An 18,567-nucleotide genomic window follows, 5' to 3' on the forward strand; every position below is an offset into this window, starting at 1 on the left:
TAGGCCTGCCCCACGCGGGTGCAGAGTCCGTGTTCTTGGCCTTGCACGGGAGAACAAAACCCCTGCTCTTGGCTGTCCACGCGCATCCTTCTCTGTGGCTGTACCGTGAGGCGGAGGGCTGCAGCTCGCCCAGCACTTCAACCCGGCAGACCAGGGGCCGCGTTTGCACTCAGGTCGGTTTAGCCCACATCCTTTGTCTGTTGGTTTTAAATGCAAAACAAATCTTAAAATCTGGAAATTTCACACAAATATCTAGTTTTCCAGCTTTTCTTAGAAACGGGGAGGTCTGCAACGCTCAGCTCCTTCCTCGCCTGACCTGGACCTGAGTCACGGCTGCTCCCCCTTCGGTGGGGCGCACCCCCTCAGGCTTCCTGAGGTCCACTCCATTCAAGACCAAGTGACCATGACCCTTGGTTTCTGCTCCTGCTGCATTTCCCATGTTTCTTTCATCTCTAGCAAAAAGGTGCCTCACGGTTTTGTTTTTTGTTTGTTTGTGTCTCGGCACCTCATGTTTTAAAAATGAGAGTGAGCGTTTTTCCCTGTGGATGTGAAGAATATTCCCACATGTTTTTATGCAAACAAAATGAGTCTGTATTACGAACCACACTTTGCCCACTTCACTCATTGGTGTCACCGGCCCAACCTCTAAGGGCAGGGCAGGAACTCGGGATGCCCTGTCAGGCCTAAGCGGTTTCTCGTTGCTAGAGAAGGATCCTCAGGTCGCATAGCAAGTTGGCAATGGAGCCTGGTCTAGAACCATGCCCCTTAGTCTAGAGGTGAATCTGCAGCCTCTAGAACTAGAGGCTGGCCCCAGACTGTTCCCCCGGCCCCAGGCTGCCCCCCGGGACTACCTCCCTGAGAGACGGGTGTCGCAGGCACTGGCTGGAACCTTAGGGAGCCGACAGGAGTGACTCCTGGGTCCTCTCTGAGTTGGGGTCTGAGATTGCTGAACTCAGTGTGAGAGAGGACGGAGGAGGATAGAACCCAGGAGGGGCAGTTGTGTCCACAGGACTCTCCATGAGAGGAGAGCCGCGGCTTGGATATAATGCGTCTTGATTAGCCAGGAACTGGCATTGCCCTGGCAGAAGCTAGGGCTGGCACTGCTGTCCCACCGGCTCCTCTCCTTGCGGCTTTGAACAGGGGCTGGAGGATCTGAGGAGATGGAAACGCCCTCCTGCCGCCGCCACCATATCTCCCAATACGTTCAGAGTTTCTCTCCTCAGAATGGGCGGGGCCTGCCTACCGGGTCTCCTCGGCCGATCACGTCGGCCATTCTCGAGCACGCTGACCATCTCTTGCTAAGTACACACAGGGTTTGGAAAGCATCGGGGAGCTCTCTTTCCACCTGCCCCGCCCACGCTTCCGAGGCCTCTCCAGGCCTGGGCCCCTAGAGCCTCAGCAAGCCACCATGTACGCATTAATGTGTCATCCCACAAGCACGAATGCTGACCCTGTGCCATCATCTGGGGACCTAGGGGTGAGCGAGACAGTGAACCTCTGCCCTCATGGAGCTCATGTTCTAGCTCGGGAGACCGTCACGGGGAAATGCAGGAGAGTGAGATGCTTTCACCACCACTGGAGCACCACCCTGCTCCAGCCATCAGGCTCTTCTCAAACAGCCTCGGACCTGACCATTAAAGTGCCTCTAGCCGTGTCTCCTGCCCCCTTCACAGGGGGGGAAGGATGCCAGGATGAGGAGGTGGGTGTTCCACTCCATTCTTGCTGCCCCACAGCCACCCGTGTCCTCCAGGCGGACCCTCTGAGGAAGCTATCGCCTTCCACAGATGGGCCGCACACCCCCTGTCAAACTACACTCGTTCGGGCTTGCGCCGGCCACTCTTACAAAAGCCACTGAGAGCCTGACTACCTACTTCTCCCCTCCTTTACCAAAACACTGAAACTTGTTCAGCCCAAAGGCAGAACGGTTTCCAAATACTGGAAAAGAACACACGTGCTCTTCCCTCTCTGACGCATTTCGGTTTTTAAAGATCTCTCTGGCTTGCTTCCAGGAGCGGGAGAGTCTTTTAAATAATGCATTGTGGAAGTTTCCAAGAAACTTTTTTAAAAAAATATTTTTTAACGCTTCAGCTTGTACCCTAGTTCCCAGGAACGACCTTTACACACTTCTGATTCATGGATGGTGTTTGCCTGTGGAATTCAAGGGTGAGCCCGGCTCAACTATAAAATAAACACCGGGCATGGAAGGCTGGAAAATGTGGCCCAGACCAGTGCGTGTGGGGCAGCGGCTCCCAGGAGGACCCGTTCCTGGAACCCCCGCACCCAGGGTCAGATGGGAGCAGCCTCCAGAGTGGGGGTGGAAGCCCTTCTTCGGGAGGGTCTTTGTCCTGTTTGTGGGTGTAAAGGCGCTGAGGCCTTGGAAGTCTCACAGCTGGACTCGAGAAAAATGGTCAACGAAAGACACGCTAGAGGACACTTCCTGCTCCCCAAGTGTATCTGCTCCTGGTGCTTCCAGCGTGCTGACTCCCCTTGAAGTCTCCTCCCGGACCAGAGGTGTGTACAGTCTTGTGATTAATAACCTGGGCGTCTGCCAAGGAGGGGTGTGGTCCTGAGGAGGCCACCCAGAGAGCACCTGGCTTATGCGTGGTCAGTCTGGAACTTATTTGCCGAGAGCATGTCACCCATGACATTGCTACCTGGCGGCTCCAGGACTCTCCAGTGGAGAGGAAGCTGGGATCCCAGAAGGAGGGAGGAGATGGAAAGGAAGAAGGGTGCCTGCTCCCTTTCCTCCCTCCCTCTTGCCCTCCTCCTCCATGGGCAGCGCACCGTCCCCCCCCCCCCCCCCCCCGTGCCAGCCTTCACTGGCCTGATCCAGGGCTCAAGGGACCCATCTTTTTTTTTTTTTTTTATTTACTTTAGAGAGGGAATGTAAACCAGGGATAGAGGCAAACAGGAGAGGGGGAGAGAGAGAGAGGGAATTAGAATGAGTGAGAATCTTAAGCAGGCTCTAAGTTCAGCATGGAGCCCTATTCCCATGACCCTGGGATCATGACCTGAGCCGAAATCAAGAGCTGGGCACTCAACCGACAGAGCCACCCAGGCGCCCCTCGAGGGAATCCCCAGCTGCCGCGTGCTGGCCATGCCATGGGCGTGGCTCTCTCCCACTTCCCTATTTTCATCTAGGATTTTTCCAGTTGAATGAAAAAAAAAAAAAAAGTAAAAGTTCTGTTTCCATTGGAAGCCCACACACCTGTCTGTGAAACTGGGTTTTTACTAATTTTTAAGAAAACCTTGGAAGTGGAACGTGTAGACATTGACTGTACTTCCTGTCACATGTAGATGAGAGAGCCCCACACAGGCCAGTTTGAGTCAAGAAAATAATTATGCACAATTAGTTCTCACAAAACAAAATTTTAGGTTGTAATTTTTCTGCATTAATAAATATTTATAAATAGGTCCCTTTAAAAAAAAGTAAACATAAAGTTGCCAAATGTCCTTCCTTAGGAAGAACTGTCTTTCATTCTGAAAGTATGTGTTTCCTACCTATTTGGTGTTGAAATTTTCATTCATTTATGAAATGCTGCTGATGGTACTTAAAAAATTTTTTTTAATGTTTATTTTTAAGACAGAGAGAGAGAAAGAGAGAGAGCGGGGTAGGGGCAGAGAGACAGGGGACAGAGGATCCAAAGCAGGCTCTGCACTGACAGCACAGAGCCCAATGCTGGGCTTGAACTCACGAACTCTGAGATCATGCCCTGAGCTAAAGTCGGATGCTTAACAGACTGAGCCACCCAGGTACCCCTAAAAAATATTTTTATTTGGCAAAATAAAATGCTAGCACTCCTGTGTAAGTCTGACTCACTTTTAATTCTGCTTAACACGTGTACTTGGCCAAAGAGCGCCAAGAATATATGGCTCAGATTATTGTAATTTTGACCCTTGTATCTGGGCACTGCCCTATCCAGAGTGGCATCTTAAGAAGGTGTGCTCAGTGCCCCGGGCCACTTGTCTCATCTAAGAAGGTTCATTTTACATTCTCAGAAGCAGTAGCCCTGTGGAGCCTCAGGACTTTATACCCAGCAGCCACGCCCCCGACGGCCACGCCCCCGGCGGCCACGCCCCCCCTACTGCCTGACCCTCAGGGAACCCTGGCCGTTTCGCAAAGAACATTGAAACGTGGTTCATTCAAGAAATAATGAGTGGAGCACCTAATATTTCCAGAAGCCCATCCTAGGCACCGTAAGAAAGAGGAAATGTATCCTGCCCTATTGGGATCCATTGCACAAATCCGTTGCCCAAGCAAGAGGCAGGAAATTATAAGTACCAACTGAGGCAGGGGGGACACATGGACAGTATTTTTTTTTTTTTAATTGACAGATGAGAGGCGCCTGAGTGACTCAGTCTGTTGAGCGTCTGACTTGATTTCGGTTCAGGTCGTGACCTAATGGTGTGTGGGGGTTGAGCCCCGCGTCGGGTTCTGCACTGACAACGTGGAGCCTGCTTGGAATTGTCTCCCTTTCTCTCTCTGCGCTCTCTCTCTCTCTCTCTCTCTCTCTCAAAAATAAATAAATATTTACAAAAATAAGAAAAAGTTGGCAAATGAAGAGATGATACAGTTGTTCATACAGTCATTTTGAAGATTAAAGGACTGGGCACAGAGGAAGCATTTGTGAATATTCACCTTTGTCATCATCCTGGAAGGATGACATTCAAGAAGGAAAATGCTGGCTAGAGGGGAAAATTAGAGTTAAATCCAAGGGCGTGACAGCAGAGCAGTTTGGAAATACAGGGGAAAGATTTTAAATATAGGGAAGTCAACCATAAGCCGATTTACAGGAGGTGATACTGTGTTCGCTTTTAGGAAGTGGTGTCAGAGGGGACAGGGGACAGCAGGGCTTTGGGTTAGACCATAATGTGGGTAGTTGGGAACATTCTCCGGAGGCAAGGAGTGGGGCCAGGGTCAGAGAGATAGAGATGGGGAATCTTCTGGGCTGATGCTGAGGCACATCATGGATGCTCAGACGTGTGTGGCTGGATGAATGCATGAAAACGGTGGCTGTGGATGAGAGCCGCGTGGGAGGAAAGATGTGAGGGAAGAGGCAGGGGCCACGGTGGTGCCGCGCTGAGACCATCAGCTCCGAAGAGGAAGCTGATGAGGAGCCAGGGCTTCCGGTCCCTGCAGACTCCCCCTTGCAGGTCTCCTTTTCAGGCTTTCTCTGTTTTCTGCTGCCTGCTGGTCTCCTTCATTGCTCTTCTGGGCATCCCAACCCTCATCACATATCTTTTGGGGCCCTCCAGTGAACAGGTGTGCCGGTCCAAACCACCTCCCGAGCCACACCAGCTCTCCACACGATGCCAGCAGCAGACGTCCATACAAAAGGCTTCAAGGGGGGGGTGGAAGCTAAGTGAACGTGTGTGCGTCGGATGGCAGTCCCCAAGGGCCGGCGGGAGCTCAGCCCCCCTCATGTTCCACACCAGGGAGGCGTGAACGCTGCTGGGTTCTGTGCTGGCCCCATCACATCTGCCTTAGACGAGGAACAGCCAGCCAATCCTTACGCTGAGAGACCCTGTTATGTGCTAAGAGGGTCTTGAGGAAAAGCAGATGACAGAGGGCTAGGGTGTTGCATAGCCTCAAATAGGTGTGAGCCTCGCAGGTGAAAAGGAGAAAGTGTGCACAGTCCTAGAGGGAAGGAACCAGGAGCGACTCCTGGAAAATCGGAGGCAGCCAGTTGGGCAGAAAGAAGACTTTTCCAAGGACTGGAAATCTCAGGAAGCAGTCCAGACTTGAGTGAGCAGAAACACGGGTTGGACACGGCCCAGGGCCGTGAGGGGGATGGCCCTTTCTTCTGCTTCCGGTTTGTGTCTGCCATTCAGGGATGTGTGAAAAGCGTAGCACAGAAACATTAAATGATAATACGTGTGCTGACTCCTTCCCTGTTTGGGATGGGCGGGCAGGTCCCCAAGACCAGCATTTTGTTTCATTGAGAGGGACCGATGGGGTTGCAGTGAGTGGATGTGGGGGTGCAGAGAAGGGTCAGATTACACAATTTAAGAAAGGATTTGGGGGGTGCCTGGATGGCTCAGTCGGTTGAGCGTCCCACTTCAGCTCAGGTCACGATCTTGCGGTCCGTGAGTTCGAGCCCCGCGTCAGGCTCTGGGCTGATGGCTCAGAGCCTGGAGCCTGCTTCCGATTCTGTGTCTCCCTCTCTCTCTGCCCCTCCCCCGTTCATACTCTGTCTCTCTCTGTCTCAAAAATAAGCAAATGTTAAAAAAAATTTTTAAGAAATGATTTGGGGTGCCCCGGAGAAAATAACTATCAGGAGGAAGGGAGAATCAATAGCTCAGTGACTGGGGGTGCTCCAGAGTATTTTGAGGGTAGAACAGAACTAGAAGGGACGAGTTTATTATGTGACATTTGTATTGGATATTTAGGGAATTTCATTGTACAATATGCTATGAAATCCACTCTTCCTTGACCTTAAGAGGTCATTCGAGATCCTTTTTTATAATTTTTTAATGTTTATTTTTAAGAGAGAGCAAGTGGGGGAGGGGCAGGGAGAGAGGGAGACAGAGGATATGAAGCAGGCTCTGCACACTCAGCACAGAGCCCAATGGGGGGCTCAAACTCACAAACCGTGAGATCATGACCTGAGCCGAAGTCAGACGCTCAACCAACTGAACCACCCAGGTGCCCCACGATCCTTTTCTAAGAATTCAAGGGGAGCCTGGGTGGCTCAGTTGGTTAGGCATCTGACTCCTGATTTTGGCTCAGGTCATGATGTCACAGTTCATGAGTTCAAGCCCCGCATCCGGCTCTGTGCTGACCGTGCAGAGCCTGCTTGGGATTCTCTCTCTCTCCCTCTCTCTCTGCCCCACCACTGCATGTGCTCTCTCTAAATAAATAAATAAATAAACTTTAAAAACATTGAAGGAAGGAAGGAAAGCAAAGAAAGGAAGGGAGAAATAAAGAGAAAAGAAAAGAGAAAAGAGAAAAGAAAAAGAAAAGAAAAGAAAAAAGAAAAGAAAAGAAAAGAAAAGAAAAGAAAAGAAAAGAAAAGAAAAGAAAAGAAAAGAAAAGAAAAGAATTCAGGTATCAGTACGGTGACCCAGACTAAAAACACTGACATATCCACCCCAAGACAGGACCACAGAAGTCTACTTTTACAGGGTTGATATGGGTTTCCCTGGAGAATGCCAGCTTCGCTGTCACCCCCAGTTTCTCTTGGTTCGTTTGGAAGCAAAAACGGAAGAATTGTGCCAATAGAAACCCCAGAGGGCTGCTTCGGTTCCTCAGTCCTTGCCAAGTATCCTGCTTCCGGGGTCCCCACCACGGTCACCAGCACCACAGTATGCTTTAGTCACGGGGCATCTGAGGGCAGGCCTCCCAGTGGCATTGCTCTCCCCACCTCTCTCCTGCCCTCCCCAGCCTCCTCACCACCACCCCATGACGTCAGGGCCAGCTGCAGCCATGTGACATTCCACAATTCCATTTCCTTCTGACTTGGCTTCTCTGTGACTTCGATTTCACCTTGAGCCCATCTGGGCACCTCTCTGCCAGTTCTGCCCCATGTACAGCTGCTGACCCACACATGGGAGCTCCTAGAGGGACTGTCTTCTTTTCTGGGCTGCATTTCTTATGGGCATGTGGACCTAGCTGCCCCAGCCTGTGACCCATGGGCTCTGCAATTCCTGGGAAGGGAGGGAGGTGCGGTGGTCACTGGAACGGCACAGTGAGCCTACCAGGTGTCCAGGGTGCCACCCTGTGCCTCCCTCTGCCTGACACCTGCTAGGGACCTAGAGAGAGAGAGGCTGGCAGGGACTCCCTTGCCCACAGCATACCCACTGATGGCTCTAACTTCCTACGGACTCTCTGCCAGCTTTTTTTCTCTCCCATACCTTTCTGCCTCTTGTTCTTACAGAAATTATTTTTTAAAAGGAGGAGAAAAGTGCGGAGAACGACACAAGTAGCGTCTACCTATTTTCAGATGCACTCGGTGTCCTTGATTTCCGCCCACCCTGCCCCAGCAAGAGGCTCTCGTCACTGTGGGCTGCCTCACCTTGGGCTGGCTCCCTGCTCCCTTCCCCCCACTCCCACCCCAGCACCATAGATAACCACCTGTATCTTCTCTCCCCAGGGCTCCGTGGAGAATGGGACTGTGGCCTCTGTGAACACTCAGAAGACAGACCCTTTGATGGAGCCAAAGTTCAAAGTGGTGGACTGGGACAAGGTAGCTGGCAGAGGGCAGGGCTGGGAGATGATCCGGGGCTCCTGGGGCCGAGGCGGGAGTGTGTGGAGCCAGAGGCTGTGCGTGTTTGTGACATCCTCCCAGGAGGGTTGAGATGGGGAAGCAGACATTCATAGCGCGAAAGCAAACCAGAGCTGAGGTGGTGGGTGTGGGGAAACTGCGCACACGGGGGTTCTTCCGACCAAACACCCCAGAGGGTGGTCTCCCACAGAGCCTGGGGCTGAGAAGAACACAATGACAAGTTCAGAAGGTCCAGACAAACCCAGCTTGACCGGCCTGCAGGGCAGAGCTGCCCCCAGGCGCTAATAATCACTCTCAGGGGTCACCGGCCGTACAGGGGAGGGGTGAGGGGAGGGGGGAGCCTTGAGGCCCCGGGGGAGACAGCTGGCACCATTGACAACATCCATCTGTGGCACCTGACCTCTCCTGCTGTGATGAAGCGGGTCACGCATGCTGGTTTGAGGAATCCTGGATGAGCTGACGGGTCACAGAGGAAGTGAGGTCATTCAGTGGAACAGGGGTAGAAGCTGTATCACCTGGGAGATCTGGGGGGAACCAGACTTGAGCGCCATTTCCCTCCAACCTGGGTTGTGGAACTGTCCCGAGCCTGGAATAGACACCACCGTGCACATCCATGAATGTCCCTTACCTGTGCTGGACACCAGGGTCAGGAGACAACAGGACAGGCCCCCGCCCCCAAGGAGCACACAACCTGCTGGGGAGGACCGAGCATCCCGGCCAACAGTTATTACAACTTGGGGAGATGTGAGAAGCACACCCAGAGAACACAGGTGGCCAGAGGTGGGGAGGATCCACAAAGCTGCTTGTTTCCTGGGCCCCTTTCAGGAAGGACCCCGGGAACCCGGAGACAGCATCTGTCACATGGGAACTGCCACTGCCTCTAGAGGAGCCCCTCAGCCCATGGCAAAGACGCCCCTTGGGTGTCTTCTCTGGAAGTTTTGGGGGCTTGGACTTGTTCTGCACATGGGTAGGATGGATGGGGAGACAGCCAGCTTGAATGGGACAGGGACCCCGGAAGCGGTGGCGTCAGGGCCTCATCCTGGAAAAACAGGAGCAGCTGAAGTGGGGGGAGGGTGTGGGGATGAGGGCAGGCCCAGAGAGTGAGCTGCGGGTGTCCAGCTCAGGGCTCAGCAGCCGGGTGGTCTGGAAAGGAGCAGCGAAGAAGGATGCTTGGGGCCCGTGAGCTTGGCCTGGAGGGTTGAGTGTAGGAAAGGCAATAAAGAGAGAGCCGACCAGGACTGGATGGATGTGGGCAGCCCTGTGGCGCCGGGGCAAGAGAGAATCAGAGAGAATGATCCTGGAAGGGAGGGGACTGTCAAGGGAGGCTGGCTGGGGACAAGGGGATTCTTTTTTTTTTTTTTTTTTAAGTTTATTTATTTATTTGAAGAGAGAGCACGCGAGCGAGAGCCGGGGATGGGCAGAGAGAGGAAGAGTCCCCCGCCCCACCAAGCAGGCTCCACACTGTCAGCACAGAGCCCAACGCAGGCTCAAACTCACGAACCGAACCATGAACACACAACCCAAGGCAAAGTCTGACGCTTAACAGACTGGGCCACCCCGGCACTCCAGGGGACAAGGGGATCTTGTGTTGCCAGCCCTGCCCTGGGGCAGGGTCCTCTCAGTCTCCCCAGGCTGCAGGTTCAAGGCTGACTCCAGCCGTGTCACTGTATGTGGCAGGGGGAGGGGAAATCAAGTCCTGTTCCTCCATGTGCCCCGTGCCCCGGTCCCCACCAGCCCCGCTCCCCACCAGAGTGGAAGAGAGGCCTCCCTCCTCCTCCTCCCCTCCCAGGGCCTGGCAGCCCAGCCTGACTCACCTTCCCTGCCCCTCCGTCATTCTTTCACACACTTTCTCTCTTCCTCCTCCCCCCTCCTCCTGTGTCTCCGGCTGAGAGAGGGCTTGGAGACCTGCCCTGGGAAGGGACCCCCAGCCCCACTGGGAGCAGTGGGGGTCAGCCTGGAGAGCTGGGCTTCCCAGGGAGAGTGAACAGTGCCTGGCTTGCTTTTTCTTATTTTTTTTTTAAAGTTTATTTATTTATTTTGAGAGAGAGAGAAAGAAAAAGAGAACGTGAGCTGAGGAGGGGCAGAGAGAGAGAGAGGGAGAGAGAGAATCCCAGGCAGGCTCAGCGTTGTCACTGCAGAGCCCCACCCGGGGCTTAATCTCACGAACCAGGTCGGATCATGACCTGAGCTGACATCAAGAGTCGGACGCTCATCTGACTGAACCAGGTGCCCCGCTTTTCCTTATTTTTGCATTCGTCTACCACAGGTTCAATCCCAGTCCCTTTGGGGGAGTGGAGAGGCTGGGCGAGCCCTTAAGCCCCTGGTCTGATTTAGACCCTATACCTGTTTCTGCCCCAGGCCAGGGGCTTGGGGGCGTCTGTTGGGTCTGGACCTTGAGAGACCAACAGGGCAGTAGCTTTGACTCAGCCGGGGTCCCGGGCCTGGCGGGGACTTGGACACCGCTCTTAGGGCAGGACTTGCCAAAGTTAACCCTTCGTGTTTTGTGTTCAAGGGAGGCCCTCTGGGGGGCTGCTAAGGAAGGGCCTGGAAGCTGGAGGACAGAGTGGGCTGTTCTGGAAAGAGTGAGAGGAAACTGAGGTGGGGGTACCTGGGCAAAGGGCGGAAGGTTCTGAAAGGGCCAGGAAGCAAGCCCAGGGTGCCTCGCCCTGCTTACAGGTGCAATATCGGCTGACTTTCAGGCTCTGTATGGGATTTTACTGGAACAATTTCTAAATCATTCACTGGATCACTCAGTCATGCCCAGCTTCCTTGTGGGATGAGAAACCACACTGTAGCTCCTCACCCTACACTAGCCCCTGCATGTCTCTCCCCGTGTTCTGGAACCCAGCCAGCCTGGAGCTTGTCTCCGTATAGGTGGCCGGAGCCGCCCACTGCTCCTGGCTTCTAGATGCACCTGTCCTATTTGTTCCACTGCCTCTTTTCACCGCTCGACTGTGTCCATTTCAGTCTCTCTGCACCCCCAGCCTCCTCCACCCTCCCCACTTTGGGGGCCAGCCTCCCAAGAATCAGAACTGGAGGGATTCGAGGGGTTTGCAAAAGTTCCCAGCCCAGATCCCCCCGGGGAAGCGGAGTTAGCCCTGAATTAACGCTTCTTTCATTGAGGTCTTACCAAGTGCCAGATGCGGGGCTGAGCACTTTATATACATTGTCTATTGTCTGATCCAATCATTTGAACACCAGGACAAGATAAGGATTACAATAATCCTGCTTTGGAGCACCTGGGTAGCTCAGTCAGGTAAGCTCTGGCTCTTGATTTCAGCTCAGGTCATGATCTCATGGTTCATGGGTTCGAGCCCTGTGTTGGGCTCTGTGCTGACTAGAGCCTGCTTGGGATTCTGTCTTTCTGACTGTCCCTCCCCTGCTCATGCTGTCTCTCTCTCTCTCTCTCTCTCTGTCTTTTTTCCTCTCTCTTTCAAAACAAACTTAAAAAAAAAATGATCCTGGTTTTACTAATCAGGAAGAGCTGAGGGCTCCTGTCCCAAGTGACTCTGCTGGTTGGCTCAGTGGCCCTGCCTGTAACCACAGGGCTGTTGAGCCCCCTCCCCTGACCTGTTCCTTCCATGTGTCCTGGGCCCCTTCCACCCTGACAGCTGGCCACGAATAAGACCCTGAGGCCTGTACTGGGGGAGGGGAGGGCAGAAGGGAGGGCGGAGGCTGAGGTATAGTCTTCCTTCCCATCTTGCCTTGAGCTGAGCCAGAAGTGCTCTAGCTCCACAGGCTACCAGGGGGTGAGGCCCACTCTCTTCCCCTAAGAAACCGGTAGAACCATCCATCCAGGTGTGTCACGAAGCAATAAGCACTGGGAAGCTCTCTAACCCTAGGTCTATACACACGTCCCCACACACATGACCCTCGGCATCAGGGGCTGCTCCGGGGTTCCCCTGCGCCTACAAAGATGTTGACGTTGGCTGCATGGGTTTAGCTTTTCAGCACACCCGGATATGTCACTGAGAACTGGGGAGAATAGCCCCTGGATCAGACAAGGGCCCCTTGGCCAGTCCACATCTGGGGAAGGGTCAACCTCAACACTGTGGGTGCAGGCCTGGCTCACCTCCTAGCATTCTGTCCCCTGGTCACCTTGGGTCTCCTTGGGCCTCCTGTCTCACCTTGACCCTCCCCAGGGTAGGTGTCAAGAAAGCCAGGCTGCCCAGAGTGTAGGAAAGGGTATAGAAAGGGTTAAAGAAGAGCCCACCTCGCTTTGGGATGGGGTAGGGGGGCAGGGCAGGTCCCCTCTGGGTTCTTCAGCCTTGAGGATTGAGTTCCCATTGGCTTTCTGTATGACATGGCCAAACCTCTCTCCCTGGGGTCTGGCCCTCACCTCCTGCTCCCCAACCACTCTCATCTCTGAACCCTCATGGGGGAAGGCCACCACTTCCCCCGGGGTATAGGGTGGAGGTGGGTGGTCCAGAACTGCCTTTGTGGGTTTGAGCTTGTCCAGCTGGGAACCCCCAGTTAGACTGTACAGGACAGGCCTCCAGCCACCCCGTAAGGCCTCCTGTGGGACCCTCAAAGCCTCTGTGCTGGCGAATTCACAGTCACCGCAGCGCCTAGCCAGCTGATAGGAGGCCTCCTGGCCCTTTGAGACCTCGGGCTCTGGAGCTGCGCTGGCTTGGGTGCACGTCCCCCCTGCAGCATATACCACTGAGCATCTGACCTCAGTCTCCTCACCTGTAAAATGGGACCATGTCAGGCTCCAGTTCTCAAAATCGCAACTTATGTAGGATAACGGACATGAAGTCTGAGCCCAGGGGACCTGTGACAAGGATAAAGGAACAGTGGCCAGGATTCTTGTAGAGCTTCTAGCCCTCACTCCCCTCCCCACTGGCCACTGCTGGTTAGAAGCCCATCCCCCACCTTTCTGGCTCAGAAGCCATCCCTGGAGCTATGAGCTCAGCAGCTCTGCGGTTGGGGTGGACATTTCTTTAAACAATTGCCTTAGGTTATGGCTGCAGAGGTGGGAGGAGCTGCTGGCACAGAGCTGCCGTCCCCTTTCCCCACACGTGCCCTGTCCGGGGAAGAGCAGATTCCCAGTTTGCCACTCCTGAGCTGGGGCTGGCCCTCAGAAGAGTTCTGTGCCAGCAGACCCCTGTGCTGCCTGGGGGGAGGGGGACCCGGGGAGCAGAGAAGACTCCCTTCCAACCCTGGCAGCATGCAAACCCTTCCAGGCTCCCTCTGGGCAGCAGGCTGCCCTTTCCCCCTGCAGGCCTTGCTGCAGCTGCATTCCAGACATAGCCCGGGAGAGCCCTCCCCCACCCTTGGGTCAAGGGCAGAGCCGGGTGGGGGAGGGGCGTAGGACTCTGGGCCAAATTTATCCCGATTTACATGTGTTTTCCGGGGCCCAGCCTGTAGCTCAGGATTTTTGAGTTCATTAAATGACCACCCCCCTCCCCAACAAACAGTTTCTGGATACATCCTCACCCTCACCCATGCTGTCAGTTTTAGCTGGGCACCCCTGAGTGAATGACTTGCTGTCTCTGAGCATCAGGTTCCGCATTTGAAAAAGGAGGATTTGTTATTGAGAAGGTTGCTATGGAAACCCCCAGATGCCTGGGAACTGGAAGTGTGGTCAGTGGTCTGTTCCCCCCTCCTTTCCCCACTCAGGACCAGACAAAGGCTGCAGATCTTTTTCCTTGCAGTTCCTTGTTTCGCAGAGCCCCAGGACATAGAGGTGGGGAGGGGCCAGGACCTGGGGCCAGCTTGGAAGGGGAAGGAAGAGAGCCATTTGTATGGGAGGATTAAGGGCCCTCAGCCAGGGAGAAGAGGAAGTGAAATTTACTTTGAGACCCTTCCCATCTCCCTGGATTCTGAGCTCTCCTCTCTACCATCCTCCCTTCTCAAGACCAGTTCCCAGCCAGCTGCCATGTTGGAAATGACCCAGTAAGTGAGAAGCGTTGGACGCATTAGCATCCAGCTGACACTTTCTCGGGCAGGGATTGGGGCTGGAAGAGAATTGAGAAAAGACACCCTGTCAGTGCATGTATATCTAACTGAAGGTTGAGCATATGGTGAATGTCCCAGCTCCTAGGAGATTGTGTGGAGGGAAGGGGGGGTGGCGGGGTCACCCCTGCCCCAGGACCAACCAGTCCCATCTCAAGAGTCACTTGTACCCTCTGGGCCACAATGCCCTTACCCATAAAATGGGGAGGAGGGCAGTGGGCCTGGATTTCTATACTTGCATGGAAGGCTCGCTTTACTTCCCCTGGAATAGTGGCTAATGCTCCAGTAGTGGAAATATAGGTGTTGGCTATTGAGGACTGAGGGGGATGTTTGCAGAGGGGAAAGTGAGCCTCCTTGGGATTCTTTCAGGGCAGTGCCTCAGCCCCCAGAGTGACATGGCCCTCCCTGGCACCAAGGAGGGCTCCCTCACAGAAATGTACTGTGGGCAAGACATGGAGCCAGGTTTGAGGTCCTCCAAGGCCAGTGATCAGGTCGGAGGCAGCCTTGTGACCAACTCTAGATAGCAAGTCTTCCATTCGTACATGGCCAGTGCCCACTGGCCTACCCAGGAAGGAACCAAAGTCATGTCCAAAGACCAGGTGGGCCACAGGACATCAAACAAGAGATGCCCATGTTGGGGGGGGGGGGGGGGGCTGAGGGAGCTGGCCCTATCTACCCCACCTGTAAACAACCAGCTCTCCACACCTGCTCTGTCCTTTTGTTCTGTTCCCTTTGCAATTGGGTATAAGATTCAGGCTAGATTCCCAGCTTGCTGCTCACCTAGACATTCTTCCTGTGTCTCAACTGAATTAAGCTTATAAATCCTATGCTGTTTTCTACTCACTTTATGAAATAAGGGCAAAATGGATCAACAGGCAAAAATTTGCCCAAACCACTGCTAGGCTGAGAGAGAGGCCTGCCTGGCCATACCCTTGTGTTATATATAGCTAGAAACGTTCATTGTCTAAGGTAGCTAAGTCTGAACTAAGTGTACAGGCATAGAGTGTTGTGTGTAACATGCAAAAATGGAACATATAAAATCCAGGGGGTTCATTCAAGATAGATGGTGATAGGGGCGCCTGGGTGGCTCAGTCGGTTGAGTGTCCGACTTCAGCTCAGGTCATGATCTCACACTCTGTGAGTTCAAGCCCCGTGTCGGGCTCTGTGCTGACAGCTCAGAGCCTGGAGCCCGCTTCAGATTCTGTGTCTCCCCCTCTTTCTGCCCCTCCCCTGCTCATGCTCGGTGTCTCTCTGTCTCAAAAATAAATAAACACATTAAAAAAAATTTAAAAAAAAAGATAGATGGTGGTAGGTTAAATATGCATATTATCATCCTTAGAGCGTAGCTGGAGGAAAAATACAAAAACATAGCTAAAAAGCCAATAGAGATTATAATATAGCATATTTTTAAATACTTGATTAATGCAAACCAGACAAGAAAGAAAAGTGGAGGAGACAAATAGAAAACAAGGTAGTAAAGAAGGTAGTAGCATTAAATGTAAATAGACCAAACACTCCAATTAAGAGGCAGAGATTGTCTGACTAGATAAAAAAGCAAGACCCAACTATATGCTGTCTGCAAGAGATGCTCTTTAAATGTAAAGACAAATGCAAGAGGAGAGTAAAAGGGTAGGAAAAGATAGACCGTACAAACACCAAGCATAAAAAAGCCCAGTGTGCCTCTATTAAAATCAGACGGGGGCGCCTGGGTGGCGCAGTCGGTTAAGCGTCCGACTTCAGCCAGGTCACGATCTTGCAGTCCATGAGTTCGAGCCCCGCGTCGGGCTCTGGGCTGATGGCTCAGAGCCTGGAGCCTGTTCCGATTCTGTGTCTCCCTCTCTCTCTGCCCCTCCCCCGTTCATGCTCTGTCTCTCTCTGTCCCAAAAATAAATAAACGTTTAAAAAAAAAAAAAAAAATCAGACGAAGTGGGCTTTGGATAAAGGATATTACCAGGGACCAAAATGGCCATTTCCCAATGATAAAGGAGCCAACTCATCAAAAAGATGTAACTGGGCAACCTTGGGCAAGTTGCCCACCTTCGTTTCCCATCTGCAAAATAACAATAATAATAGTAGCTACCTAGTTAGGGGTACGGCAAGGGTCAAATGATTTAATTCACGTAAGATGTTTAGAACCGTGCTTGGTACATGATGAATATACAGATGACAAATGCCCTGTGAATGTTAGTTCTAAGGTTATTGCAATTGGGACAAAGCCTCAAGCTCTCACCATGACCCCGGCTTAGCTTCCTCTGAGGTGGGGCTCTGGAGGCGCTGCAAGATAAGATGTAAACAAAGGCCGCTAGCTGGTTCCTCCAGTTCTTTTTCCTGGTGGCGATGGTGCTGTGTACGTGCGTGTGTAGAGACCTAAGGCAGAGGAATGGAAGGAATGAGACAGTGTGTACCCAATGAATCTATCTGCTGCTAGAACCAAGGGAGAAAGTCAAGGAGACTTGGGGACTGGGGCCAGGAAGGGAGCTGGGGCCAGGTGAGGTTTGGGTGATCGCCAGGTATAACTGGTGCTGGATGGATGGCTCCAGGCTGACATGAGTCATCCTCTAGCCTGAGAAGCAGGAAGGCAGCCACCACCTGGGAATCACCAAGTTCACATGGCAGGAACCACAAAGATTTGGGGCCTTTCCTCCCTGGTCACAGGCACAGAAAGAATGCCCAGTGAACTCCCTGCTGGCCCTGAGGCCCCTAAACCCTGTTCCAAGGCTGTGATAATGGGGCTAGTTTCGCCTCTGGCAGGGCTGGGATCTGCTGAAGCCACACCAGCTTTGGCACGGAGGCCTGTGCAAGGATGACGTTCCAGCCAGGGACGCGGGAAGGCAGGTCTCTGAATCACTGTTGACTCCTTGTCCCAGGCGCGAGTGCTCTTCCTCCACATACACACTCTTAGTTTCCTGACACTGCCTAACTCCCTTATTTTGGAGATTTATTGATACCCACCATGCACTGGGCGCATCTGACCCCCTCTCCTATTGTGGGTGGAAGGTCAGGGCACACCCAGCTTTACAGATGCCAGAGCCTAGGAGCTCCAAGAGGTAAAGGCACTTGCCCATGGCTGATACATGGCTGGCTTTGAAAGCGGTCTCTCACTACAAGTTCATTGTTCTTTACCGGTTGTGGTTTACTGATTTGCTCCCAGGTTAATCTTCTTCAATATGCGGACTCCTCAGAAATCTTCAAGGGCTTTGCGTTTCCTAGAGCTGCAGCTTCCGGGCTTTTTTGATCTTGCATCCCTATGAGTAAAACATTTAGAGCACCTTGTCCATTACACGTCTCTTTTAATTATCTCTAAATTATTTGCATGTGCTAATGTACTCTTGTATTAGAAAATATCCATACATGGTTTAAAGATGAGATAAATGTGTCACAAACAGAAAGAGTCTCTAAAATTTTCTCCCTGCATCTGTGGACCAGCCTTGAGTACCCCTAGGGGATGCACACACCCCCACCCTGGAGACAGTTGGCCTGGAGGATAAAGTACCAACTCCTGGGCCTGGTACTGGGTGTTCTGTCATCTAAGACCATCAACAGATTTCTTCCTACTGCCCTGCAGACTGGTGTCAAAATACCAGATAGGCCACAGTCTCAACTCCATAGAGTTGACCTCCATAGGTCATAGTCTCAACTCCATATCTCCTCCTGCACCCTTCCCCTCTTCTTTCCAAGTCTTCCATGCTTTGTGGGCTCTAACCCAACCCTAGGTTTTCTGCAAGGCCTTTCTCCTACCCTGGACCCAGGCGTTGGTACCAATCATTCTGCCTTCTAATCTCAGTCTGCTTGCATCACCACCAAACTACCTCACCTGGTGTGTTTGTTCTTGTTGTTGTTGTTGTTGTTGTTTAGAAAGTTTTACATTTATTTATTCTTGAGATACAGAGAGAGACGGAGCCCAAGTGGGGGAGGGGCAGAGAGAGAAGGAGACAGAGAATCCGAAGCAGGCTCCAGGCTCTGAGCAAGCGGTCAGCACAGAGCCTGATGTGGGGCTTGAACCCATAAACCGTGAGATCATGACCTGAACCAAAGTCAGAGGTTTAACTGACTGAGCCACCCAGGCGCCCCTCCACTGGCGTGTTTTAGCTTGCTGAACACTTTATGCAGGTATCATTACTTCCATCTCATAGCTGGGAAAACTGAGGCTCAGAGAAGTCAAGTAATTTGCCTAAGGTCACACAGTAAGTGATGGAGGCAGGAATTGCACCTAGGCCTGACTCTACAGTCAACTCTAATTAAGCACTAAGCTATATAAAGCAAAGAGGGTCTCTTACATTTCCATTTCTTTTTCCCAGCTGCTTGCATAAAAATATACACATATATGAAATATCAAGCAAATTTTTGAATGAATAATAGTTTGAATGGGTGAATGAATGAGTCA

The 18,567-nt window shown here is 52.6% G+C and overlaps 1 protein-coding gene across 1 annotated transcript in view; it reads left to right on the forward strand.

Moving 5' to 3' along the window:
• The window catches only part of FA2H (fatty acid 2-hydroxylase), a 53,970-nt gene that overhangs the window by 18,654 nt on the left and 16,749 nt on the right, over nucleotides 1-18,567 (forward strand). Inside the window, exon 2 of the mRNA XM_025920802.2 lies at nucleotides 8,094-8,186. Coding sequence (XP_025776587.1) covers nucleotides 8,094-8,186 — 93 coding nt within the window. The remainder of the gene's footprint in view (nucleotides 1-8,093; nucleotides 8,187-18,567) is intronic.

Source organism: Puma concolor, chromosome E2 (assembly GCF_028749965.1).
Source record: "Puma concolor isolate L17-30 chromosome E2, mPumCon1.1.hap2, whole genome shotgun sequence".
Lineage (NCBI taxonomy): Eukaryota > Metazoa > Chordata > Mammalia > Carnivora > Felidae > Puma > Puma concolor.